Consider the following 12,283-nt stretch of genomic DNA (forward strand, 5'->3'; position numbering starts at 1 on the left):
GGGGGTGTAATTAATTTCTGTTAGTCAATAAAGATCATTTTCGTTCTTTCAATTCTTCCTAGTTGAAATCTATATTCAGTTCTTATCAACTTGCTCCCAATACAAACAATGTATCATCGGCGAACTAAAGGTGTGACACCGAAACCACCTCTCTACCAATTAAAAATCCCTCCACCACCCTGACTCGATCGCTTTGTCCATTAGTCTTCCAAGCACATCTGCAGCTAAGGTAAAAAGAAAAGGAGATGGTAGATCTCCTTGTTTTAAAAACCCCTTGAAGCGCCAAATTTCCCTCTAGGTCTGCCATTGATCATTATCGAATAATTGGCCAATAATAAGCATCCTGCCTTTCTTCTCCAGCACCTCGTCTAGAAACCTCCATCCCACATGATCATAGGCCTTTTGGAAATCCACTTGAACACCAATCCCCTTTTCTTCTTTGACCGATACTCCTCGACTGCCTCATTTGTGACTAGCACCATGACTAAAATTTGCCTATCCTTCACAAACGCATCTTGTGACGTCGAAATTGTTTCACTCTGCACCTCTCTCAATCTGTTTACCAAAACTTTCAGTATTATCTTACATATACATATACTCATCACTAGATTTATTGGCCTATAGTCCTTCAATCTCCTTGAGTCAGTCTTATTCGGAATAAGACAGAGATAAGTATGATTGATAGCAGAATTAATCATACAATTCCTAAAAAATTCCTTAAAGACTCTAAGCAAATCTCCTTTCACCACGCTCCAACACTCCTGGAAGAATCCTACAGAAAGCCGATCTGGTCCTGGCAATTTATCCCTGTCACTACTGAAGACTGCCAATTTAACTTCCTCCTCTTCAAAAGGTCTCTCAAGCCACCGAGCCTTGTCTTCCAAAATCACCCTCCAATTTATGCCCTCAAAAGACAACGAACCAACCTCCTCTTCTTTGAATAACTTCTTATAGAACGAGATAATCTCTCATTCAATCTCCTCTTTATCCTCCAAAACCGAATCATCATCCCTGTCCAGCCTTAAAATTTCACTCTTATTCCGCCTGTTGTTTAATAGCTTGTAAATTAGTTTAGTGTTTGCGTCCCACTCCTTAATCCTCCTAAACTTCATTTTTTGTTTCCATGCCACCATCTCCTTGAAAATTATGTCTTCCAGCCTGTTTCTTAAGACTCTTCTTTCCTCCCTTTCACATGCCTTCAAAGAATTATCCTCCTCATTGCTGTCCAGCATTTCAATCTCCCCAGAATCTCACTTTTTTGCTAAATTTGTATCTCCAAATGACTCCCTATTCCAAATCTTAATTTTTTTCCTTCAAGCCCTTCAATTTCTCTATAATTTTGAAACCTTCCCAACCAGCTGGATTCAAATTTTCCCACCAAGATTTGCATTCCTTCCTGAAGCTCGGATGACCCAACCACATGTTTTCAAGTCAAAAAGGGGTTGGGCCCCATTTAATCGGTTCGGTGTCCAATATCAAAGGAAAGTGATCCAAACAAGCTCTCACACCCATCTCTTGTCTAACCTCGTTGAACATGTTTTCCCATCCACTCGTGACTAGAAATCTATCAATCCTGCTTTTAGCCACGTCTTCTCTAAAATTTGACCATGTAAACTTGGAGTTGGATAACACTTAATTCCTCAAATCCGCCTCCCTTATGAGTTCATCAAACGCCTTCATATTTCTTGTTAACCTTCCATTCGGAAACTTCTCATGACTAAATCTTGTAATGTCGAAATCCCCTCCCACACACCAATTCGGTTCACACATGCAATTCAGCCCCACCAATTCACCCAAAACAAGGCTCTTTCTTTATAATAGTTGCACCTCGGTTAACCACCAAGAAGAATTCCCTTTCTCTATTTTGGTTGGCACCAAGAATTGTCCAATCAAACTTTCACTAACTTGTATTGCCCTATTGTCCCAAATTACTACAATGCCTCCCGACCTGCCTATCGAAGGAAGAGCTGTCCAACTACGATATCTTCTCTCCACAAACTCCCAATAATCCTTTCATCCAAAACTTCCTTTTTGGTCTACTGCAAAACTACTAAGTCCGGCTTCAGTCTAGTCAAAGTCTCCTTTATCACACCTCTTTTCTTGGCCGAACCTATTCCCCTCACATTCCATGAGACAATCTTCATTTATAACTTCTGTTAGGTCATAGCCTCTCAATTAAGCTTTTGAGATGGATGGTATGTTTTGAAACTTGTGATGGTAATCTATGGTTTCTTGGGCTTCTCATTAAATTAGCATGACCAAATTTATGCATCCCCTACATTCCAAAATAGGCCAAGTTCAAATAACTTGGCTTTTGGAATGAGTGGTGAACATTTTCAAAATCATCCTGCTATTTATTAATTGGATGTAAGTTTAAAATTACTGCAGTTTTTCTTGTCTTGGGCCAGAAAAGTTAACATACAAGTAAATGATTTATTTATGGGATGAACACGTTCAAATGGTGTTCTCCAATATATATTTCCTTGAGCCACTTGTGCACCTTTTGACACCTTTGCTAAATGTAGAAAAATCAGGACTTCGATAGAAAGATCCCTAGATTATAGGAGTAGACGTATCTATAGGAATTAGTTACAGTTGTTTAGATTTTATATTCTTGGTATTACTAGTGTATATAAAAAGCTGAACATACCTAATGTAATCAATTAAGTTCCAATATTAAAAGCAGTGTTCTGGCGTGTTTCCTTCCTCATACTTGTTTACATGGTATCAGAGCCAAACTAAATTAAGTGTGAGTTGAGGAAAACAATGGCCGATAATGGAACAAGCAGGGGTGATGGTTCGGAAGTCTCTTCGGGCTCCATCCAACCAATCCCTAAAATTGTTCCCACTGCAATATCTGATATTCAGTCCCACACTTCCCTACAAATCACAACCCAAAAATTGAACGGGAAGAACTTTCTCAAATGGTCCCGTTCTGTGATGATGGTTGTCCGTGGTAAGGGAAGACAAGGGTATCTTGATGGAACTATTTCACAGCCGACCCCTGATGATCCAAAGTACGCTGCTTGGGAATCACAGAACTCGATGGTCATGGCGTGGCTTATTCATTCTATGGAGGATCACATTGCTGATACCTATATTTTATTCCCGACGGCGAAAAGTATTTGGGATGCCGTCTCTCTTGCTTACTCAGATCTGCAGAACTCGTCTCAAATGTTTGAATTGAGAACTCGCGCGCGCAACCTCCGACAGGGGGAGAATGATGTTACTCAGTATTATACTGAGTTGACAAAACTCTGGCAGGAGTTGGATCTATTTATCACTCGACCGTGGAAAAGCACGGACGATGCCGTGATGTACAAGGAGATGGTGGATGCCGACAGGGGGAGAATGATGTCCGCAGTCGTTTGATTGCATTGAAGCCATTGCCGAATATTGGCGAAATCTTTGCAGAAATCCGACGTGAAGAACATTGTAGGAGAGTGATGCTTGGCAATTTTTCGAAGACTATTCAAACTACACCTTCCTCCGACTCGTCTGGTTTGGTGACTCGTGGTTTGGACTCTCGTACAGATGCACGAGGCTTGAAGAAATGGTGCGATCATTGCAAAAAACCATACCACACTCGAGAGACATGTTGGAAACTTCACAGTAAGCCTGCTGACTAGACTCCAAATCGTGCTAAAGGACGTGATGGAAAAGGGATGCAGGTTTCATCCGACGTAGTGGCAGATAATCAACTTGGCACAACCTTCTCAAAGGAGCAGTTAGATCAACTTCGAAAAATGTTTTCTGCAACACAGTCCGCCTCTTTGACAGCCCAGCAAGGTACCTCTATAAATTCCTTCAGTGGCCTGACTACAAAAGCAGAACCTTGGATTATTGATTCCGGGGCAACCGATCATATGACAGGTTGTGAAAAATTGTTCATGTCTTATTCTCCAAGTCCTGGAAATCATCGCGTTAAGATCGCCGATGGTTCTTTTTCCGCTGTTGCTGGAAGTGGATCCATCCAACTTGGATCAAATATTGTTTTGAAATCCGTATTACATGTTCCCAACTTGTCTTGCAATTTGTTGTCCATTAGCAAGCTTACCCGTGATATGGATTGTATCGTGAAATTTTCTCCTTTTTCTTGTGTTTTTCAGGACCGGATTTCGGGGAAGAAGATTGGCAGTGCTAGGGAACTTGCTGGTCTTTATTACTTTGAGGATGATTTTTCTGTGCATGGTTTGGTTCAAACGGTTGTTAGCACCTCCTCAAACTCTCGGCTTCAGCACATTATTTTGCTTCATAATAGACTAGGACATCCAAGCTTCAGTTATATGAAATTTTTGTTTCCATCCTTGTTTAAAAACGATGATTCATTTCAATGTGAAATTTGTCAGTTGGCTAAACATACTCGTGTTCCTTTTCCACCTCAACCTTATCACGCATCTAAACCATTTGCCCTAATTCATAGTGATATTTGGGGACCATCCCGCATTGTGACACTCACATGAAAAAAATGGTTCGTTACTTTTACTGATGATCATACTCGTGTTTGTTGGGTCTATCTTTTAAGAGAAAAGTCCGAAGTTGCGACTGTGTTTCAAAACTTCCACTCCATGATTCACACTCAGTTTAATGAAAATATTCGTATGTTACGCACCGATAATGGTAGAGAATTTTTTAATACTGTCCTGGGAGATTTTCTCTTAAAAAATGGTATTGTTCATCAAAGTTCGTGTGTTGATAGTCCACAACAAAACGGTGTCTCAGAAAGAAAGAACAGACATTTGTTAAATGTTTCTCGTTCTCTTATGTTCACATCCAACATACAAAAAACCTTTTGGGGTGATGTAGTTCTCACTGCTTGTTATTTGATTAACCATATTCCCTCACATGTGTTGAAACATCAAACTCCTATTGACTGTTTCCAACAATTTTATCCTGACACACGACCCTCTACTCCTCTGGAATTTCGTGTCTTTGGATGCCTAGCGTTTGTTCATAATCTAGATCCCCATAGGAGCAAATTTGATCCTCGATCTCACAAATGCGTCCTTGTTGGATATTCCACCACTCAGAGAGGATACAAGTGTTACTCGATAGAGAGGAGAATATATTTTGTGTCCAAAGATGTCACGTTCTTTGAAGACCAATTCTTTTTCCAGAAAAATTCTCTTTAGGGGGAGCACAACTGTGAAGAAAACTTTTCTGAGGACAATTCAAAAAATCTGGATTTATGGGAATATTTTTGGCATTTTTCACCCCATTCAAACAAGCCTCTCGAGATATCCTCTTTGCCAACCTCAGAGACTTTAAACCCCTCACAAAATCCGTCTCCAGCTACACAAAATTTTCAAAGCTCAGAAAATCCGCCAGCTGGTCCACAAAATCCGCCAGCTGGACCACAAAATCAGCCAACTGGACCACAAAATCCGCCAGCCAAACCACAAAATCAGCCAGCTGGATCTCAAAAATTTGTGCCTGATTCAAACTCAATTTCTCCAGAGATATCCTGAGAGAATTACCCTCAAATCCAAAATCCATCTCTGCAAATCTCGACCTTAGAAAAACATCCAAATTTGATTTAAAATCTTTCACAAACCTCTGATCCAAACTATCGGATAGATACTCCACAAAATCAGGTTTCCGCAGACAACCTAGAATAGAGCCAAGCTTCCCGCGAAGAACAATTATTTGATCTAAAATATGCACGGAAAAAAGGTTCGAAGGGTAATTGCGACCTGCAGGCTCCACACTGCCTAGAATCCGACCCGAAATCAGGTATGAAAGATAAGTTTTCTGATCTCCATCTGCCTGTAGCGGTTAGAAGGGGTATTCAGTCTTGCACCAATCATCCAATATCAAGATTTGTAGCCTATAATCATTTGTCTAACTCTGTTCAAGCCCTTGTGTCAAACTTGGAAGATCAAGAAATTCCACAAACAGTGCAGGAGGCGATGAACAAACCAGTATGGAAAAAGGCTATAATGAATGAGATGGAAGCATTGGAGAGTAATGGTACGTGGGAAGTGGTACAAAAACCGAAGGGTAAGGAGCCTGTTGGCTGTAGATGGGTGTTTACCATTAAATACAAGGCTGATGGCTCGGTGGAAAGGTTCAAGGCAAGGCTGGTCGCTAAAGGTTATACACAAACATATGGGGTGGATTATCAGGAGACATTCGCTCCAGTAGCTAAGATGAACACTATTCGAGTTCTCCTTTCTCTTGCGGTAAATCTTGAATGGCCTTTGCAGCAATTAGATGTTAAGAACGCCTTTCTAAATGGAGACTTAGAAGAAGAAGTTTATATGGAGCTTCCTCCTAGTTTTGATCGAGAAGGCAGCAATGGTAAAGTGTGCAGGCTTAAGAAGTCCTTATATGGACTTAAGCAGTCACCAAGAGCGTGGTTTGGGAGATTCGCAAAGGCAACACTTCAACAAGGATATCAGCAAGCCTAGGTAGATCACACTTTATTCTATAAACGGAATAATGAGGGAATAACCATTCTCATAGTTTATGTGGACGATATAGTCTTGACAGGGAGTGATACAATGGAAATGGAAAGACTGAAGAAGGAATTGGCAGCAGAATTTGAAATGAAAGATCTAGGAAGTCTTAGGTACTTTCTCGGCATGGAAGTTGCAAGGAATAAAATAGGGATCTCAGTGTCACAACGGAAATATGTGTTAGATCTTTTGCGAGACACAGGAATGATGGGCTGCAAACTTGTGGAAACACCAGTCGACTTCAATAAAAAACTGGATAATAATGGTAACAGCGAGCCGGTTGAGAAAGGAAGATACCAGTGTCTTGTTGGTCGACTTATCTACCTGTCTCATACTCAGCCGGATATCGCCTTCATGCATGCTCCAAATAGTGAGCACTTCGACGCAGTCCTTAGAATACTTCGGTATCTCAAGGGCACTCTAGGGAGAGGACTTTTCTTCAGAAAATTTGGACAAAGAAATGTTGAAGCATACACCGATGCTGATTGGGCCGGGGCAATAGAGGACAGGAGATCAACCTCTGGTTACTGCACTTTTGTTTGGGGGAACCTAGTAACTTGGAGGAGTAAAAAAAGCCAGTTGTGGGTAGAAGTAGCGCTGAAGCTGAGTTGAGATCATTAGCTCATGGTATTTGTGAGGCTTTGTGGCTGAAGAATTTGTTAAAAGAAATTGGTGAACCTTTGGAGTCTCCGTTGAAGATTTACTGTGACAACAAGGCAGCGATCAATATCTCACATAATCCAGTGCATCACGACCGGACAAAACATGTGGATATTGACCGACATTTTATAAAGGAGAAAATAGAAGATGGCACCATCTGCGTGACACATGTCCCTTCTTCAGAACAGACGGCTGACATCCTTACGAAGGGTCTTTCAACATATTTGTTTGAGAAGTTTGTAGACAAGCTGAACATGTACAATCTGTACAGTCCAGCTTGAGGGGGAGTGTAGAAAAATCAGGACTTAGATAGAAAGATCCCTAGATTATAGGAGTAGACGTATCTATAGGAATTAGTTACAGTTGGTTAGATTTTATATTCTTGGTATTACTAGTGTATATAAAAAGCTGAACATACCTAATGTAATCAATTAAGTTCCAATATTAAAAGCAGTATTCTGGCGTGTTTCCTTCCTCATACTTGTTTACACTAAAGATGTCCATAATAAAATTTAATAACTAACTCATCTCAAATGAAAGGTCCTTCTTGAGTTGAGTGTAATTGTTGTGACTACCTTGAAACATGAAATCCATTAAGTTAAAGCTTTTAGTTTGTTCTTGAGTTCTAAATTCAGGGGGTTTGAGTGACAGTAGTCAAGGAAGAGGGAGGAAAACTTTGAAAGTTTCCAAGAAAAGGGAATTAGAAGAGGACACGTTGAAGTAAAAGGGCTGGAATGGGGGTTGAATTACGGATTTGGGAAAAAGGAAAAGGAAGGTTATGGGGGAGTGAAAGTGAAATGATAGTGGTATCGTGGAATGTAAGAGGAATTGGGTCGGGTAGGAAGAAAGGGGTTATTAAGGACAATTTGAAAAGAATGAACCCAGATATTGTGATTTTACAAGAGACAGAGAATTAATGGAAGAGAGAGTAGTGGGAAGTCTATGGAAGATGAGATTCAGAAGTTGGGTGTGTTTACCCTTGGTAGGAAGATCAGGTGGAATTTTATTGATGTGGGATGTATGGTCGGTGAAGGTTGTGGATTCGCTGGTTGGGTCTTTTTCGGTTTCAATAAAAATTCAAAGGGGTGAGGATTTTTGGTGGCTAATTGGAGTAAATGGCCAGGTTTCTTATGGGGAGAGAGATGAATTTTGGGAAGAATTGGCAGGATTGCGAGTTATTTGTGGTTCAAAATGGGTGCTAGGGGTGATTTCAATGTTATTAGATTCTCGCATGAGCGTCATCCGCCTTCAACAAGTACAAGGAGTATGATGAATTTCGATGCTTTCATTCAAGGAGACTTCAAAGCGTGGAGCAATTTTAGGGAGTCTGAGGTAAAAAGTAGGTTGGACATATTCATTTTATCCCCAAATTGGTATGCAGATTTTCCTAGCGTCAAACAAATAGTGGGCTGTAGATTCTCATAGGAGCATTGCCCCTTGATATTGGATACAAATTCGGTGAAATAGGGACCAAGGCCTTTTCGGTTTGAAAATTTGTGGCTTGTTCATCCAAAATTTTTAGAGTTCTGTAGGAGGATTTGGGCTGGAGAGGAGGTAGAGGGTTGGAAGGGTTTTCAGTTTGGAAATAAATTGATAAAAAGGTTGCTTTGGAAGAATGGAATAAAAATGTCTTTGGCGATATAAGGATATTAATGAGTGACTTGATGGCAAAAATAGATCATTTGGATAGAAAGGAAGAAACATGAGGTCTTGACGAAAGAGAAAGATTAGAAAGGAGATCGATGTGGAATGAACGTGAAGAAGTGGTGTTCAAGGAAGCAATCTCTTGGAGACAAAAGATGAAAACTCAATGGGTGAAAGAGGGCGATGCAAATACTAAGCTTTTTCATAACTTGGTTAGCAATAGGAGGAATAAGAGTGTAATAGCGAAGATTGAAAGGGAGGATGGGGAGGTTGCGAACAACAGTGAAGAAGTGGTGAGGGAAATTACTGCTTTTTATGAGAAATTGTATAAAGAGGAGTCGGACTTGCAATGGTCTTTTGAGGGGATTAATTGGAAGCGGATTTCAAGAGAGAAGGCAATTTGGCTAGAGAGATCTTTTGAGGAGGAAGAAATCAAGGTGGCGGTGTTCTTGTGTGACAAGGATAAATCACCGGGTCCGGATGGTTTCTCGATGGGGTTTTATAAAAAAATGTTTGTACTTTTTTAAGGGTGATTTGAAAAGACTAATGGACGAATTTCATATGAATAGGGTGGGTAATAAAGATATCAACCACACTTTCCCGTGTCTCATTCCAAAAAAGGATGACTCAAGAAGGGCCAAGGACTTCAGACCAATTAGCTTGGTTTCTAGTCTCTATAAGATAATTGCAAAGGTTTTGGCAAACCGGCTAAGGTCAGTTTTGGAAGACACAATTTCTACAAGCCAAAGTGCTTTTATCCAGGGTAGACAGATTTTGGATGGTGTATTAATTGCCAATGAGATAGTGGAGGAATATAGAGTGGAGGGAAAGGAGGGGCTTGTAGTAAAAGTTAACTTTGAAACGGCATATGATCACGTTAAGTGGAACTTTCACAAGTTTGTGATGGGGAAAAAAGGTTTTGGTAGAGGATGGATAAAATGGATTGGGGGCTGCCTCCGATCACGTAGTCAAGCTATAGCAAAGAAGACTTATAGTCGATCCGGGACTGAAGTGCAAAGCAAAGACAAAGGAATGGCTTAGTCCGTTCGCTCCACATCGGGAACTTTAGTAGACCGAAAAACGGAGGAGAGGTGCGGGAATTTTCGAGGGCCCGGGCTCCCCGTCCCAGCCAATCTCCTTCTGGATCAAGGCCAGAGTCTGCCAATTTTTCAATTTTAATAAACGGAAAACCAGAGGGTCGTTTTGGAGCTTTGAGGGGGCTAAGACAAGGAGATCCTATTTCCCTGTTCCTCTTCACTTTGGTGGTTGATGGGCTGAGTAGATTGATGCACAAGGCTGGTCGTTTGGAGGTGATAAGAGGATTCGGGATTGGCAGTGAACAAATTCACATCTCACACCTTCAATTCGCGGATGACACCTTTTTCCTTCTTGAACCATCGAGAGAAAATGTTCGAAACATGACTGCGATTATGAAATTTTTTTCATTGTTCAAGCCTTCGGATAACATGGGAAAAAGCATCGTAAATGGGATTAATGTGGAGGAGGAGAGTATTCGGGTCTTGGCTTTTGAATTGGGATGTGAAGCGGGATCATGTCCTATGATATATTTAGGTCTCCCTTTGGGTGGAAATCCTTTATCTCAGGAATTCTGGAACCCGGTTGTGGAGAAGGTATCCAAGAGATTGAATTCATGGAAAAAAGGTTTCTTATCTAGAGGAGGGAGATTAACTCTCATCCAATCAGTTTTGGCAAGCATCCCCATCTATTTCCTATCTTTGTTCAAGTTACCGGTGGTGGTGGCCCGAGACATTGAAGATAAAATGAGAAGATTTTTGTGGGATGGAGTAGAGAATGGGAGAGTTGATAATTTTGTGGCCTGGGAAATAGTGTCTCGGCCTAAAGAAGAAGGGGGTTTGGCAATAGGAAACTTACTGAAGAAGAGTCAAGCCTTGTTGGGAAAATGGATATGGAGGTTCCCTTTAGAACAAGACTCATTGTGGGCCTCAGTAATTAGAAGCAAATATGGGCTTCATTCCAACGGATGGGACTCTAACTTGGTAAGAAGAGGATTTCATAGGAATCCATGGAAATTTATCTCTCAAGGTCTAAATTCTTTTCTTCAAAGGGTGAGTTGGGAAGTGGGGGATGGTAGTAAAATTAGATTTTGGGAAGATAAGTGGTGTGGTGATTTGCCTTTTGCAATCATCTTTCGTAGGCTTTATAGCCTAATCTCAGAGAGGGAGGTGAAGATTGGAGATGTAGTAGTTAGAGATGATGACTCAATCATTAATTGGAATTTTGGTTTTCGTAGAAATCTTAATGATAGAGAGTGTTCAATTTGAAAATCTCATGGCAGCCTTGGGGACTTTTTCTCCTAGACATTCTTACTGTGATAAAAGAGTGTGGAGGTGTGATTCCAATGGTTTAATATACCTCTTTTTGAACCCTATAAATTCATTTGGAAGTCGTGTGCTCCTATTAGAATTAAGGTCAGGCAACTATTTTTTTTATAGAAGATTGAACACGTGATTTAGTGCAGAGGAAACGACCTCTGGTTGTTTTGTCTCCAAATTGGTGTGTAATGTGCAGATCAAATTTAGATTCTATGGATCATTTGTTTTTGCATTGTGACTGGGATTGGAGACTCTGGTCGAAGCTATTGGGCGCGACAGATTTTAGTTGGGTCTTTCCAGCAAATAGTAGTGCGGTTCTAGTGGAAGACTAGTTCGGCTTTGGAAAGAACAAGAAGGCCCAGACAATTTGTCGTGCGATGTGTTTGGCTATCCTCTGGGTCATTTGGTAGGAGAGAAATCAGAGGATTTTTGAAGATAAAGAGATGTCATTCGAGGATTTATTCGAGAAAGTAAAGTATCTAGCGTTTGGGCTTCAGCAGATGTAGCTTTTAAGCATTATCCATTATGCCTAATTTTGTTAAGCTGGGACGATGTACTGAGATAAAATGTACATTATGCTTGATTTGTGATATTTACTTTATTTCGTTATTGCTTTAATCAGTTGTAGGTGGATCACTCGCCCATCTTTGCTTCTTCATTTGTAATGTAATCTTTTCATTATTAACGCTGTTTTTGATCTTATTAAAAAAAAAAAAGAAAAAGTTTGTTCTTGACTTCTATGTGCATGTCATCACTATTAGTACTAAATTGAATGCTTTCTTAAATATTCATCCCTATGAATGCAGGGTTTTCAAGAATGAGGTTCCCCACTTGTTGAAGGGTATTACCAAACAACATGACCTGAATACTTATGCTCAAAAATTGGTAAGAGTCTATATTAATATGCCTCTCAAATTTGGTGCTGCCAGATGCTCATTAAGGGTCTTGTTATTTCTGTACAACATAAGAAAAAAAAGGATCCCTTTCGTGTGCTCTTACTGATTGATATATATATATATATATATTTTTTTTTTTTTTGAAAAGAAACGAAAATATTCACTAATGATGAGAGAAAGGGAGACTTGGAGTGGGGAGGAAGAGAGAACCTCCACCACCAAACCAAGATCCATCAAACAGAACAATCAAAACAAAAACAAACCAAAAACT

General features: G+C 40.3%; 1 protein-coding gene across 2 annotated transcripts in view; it reads left to right on the forward strand.

Moving 5' to 3' along the window:
- LOC21392166 overlaps positions 1 to 12,283 on the forward strand; it is a 73,263-nt gene that overhangs the window by 14,309 nt on the left and 46,671 nt on the right. The window contains exons 1-2 of one of the 2 annotated variants that reach the window (XM_024165123.1): positions 4,150 to 4,205; positions 11,923 to 12,001. In XM_024165123.1, coding sequence (XP_024020891.1) covers positions 4,174 to 4,205; positions 11,923 to 12,001 — 111 coding nt within the window. In that variant the 5' untranslated portion in view covers positions 4,150 to 4,173. Of the gene's footprint in view, positions 1 to 4,149; positions 4,206 to 11,922; positions 12,002 to 12,283 lie in introns of those variants that run through there. The other variant, XM_024165122.1, reaches the window with a different exon arrangement.

Source organism: Morus notabilis, unplaced genomic scaffold (genome assembly GCF_000414095.1).
Source record: "Morus notabilis unplaced genomic scaffold, ASM41409v2 Scaffold747, whole genome shotgun sequence".
NCBI lineage: Eukaryota > Viridiplantae > Streptophyta > Magnoliopsida > Rosales > Moraceae > Morus > Morus notabilis.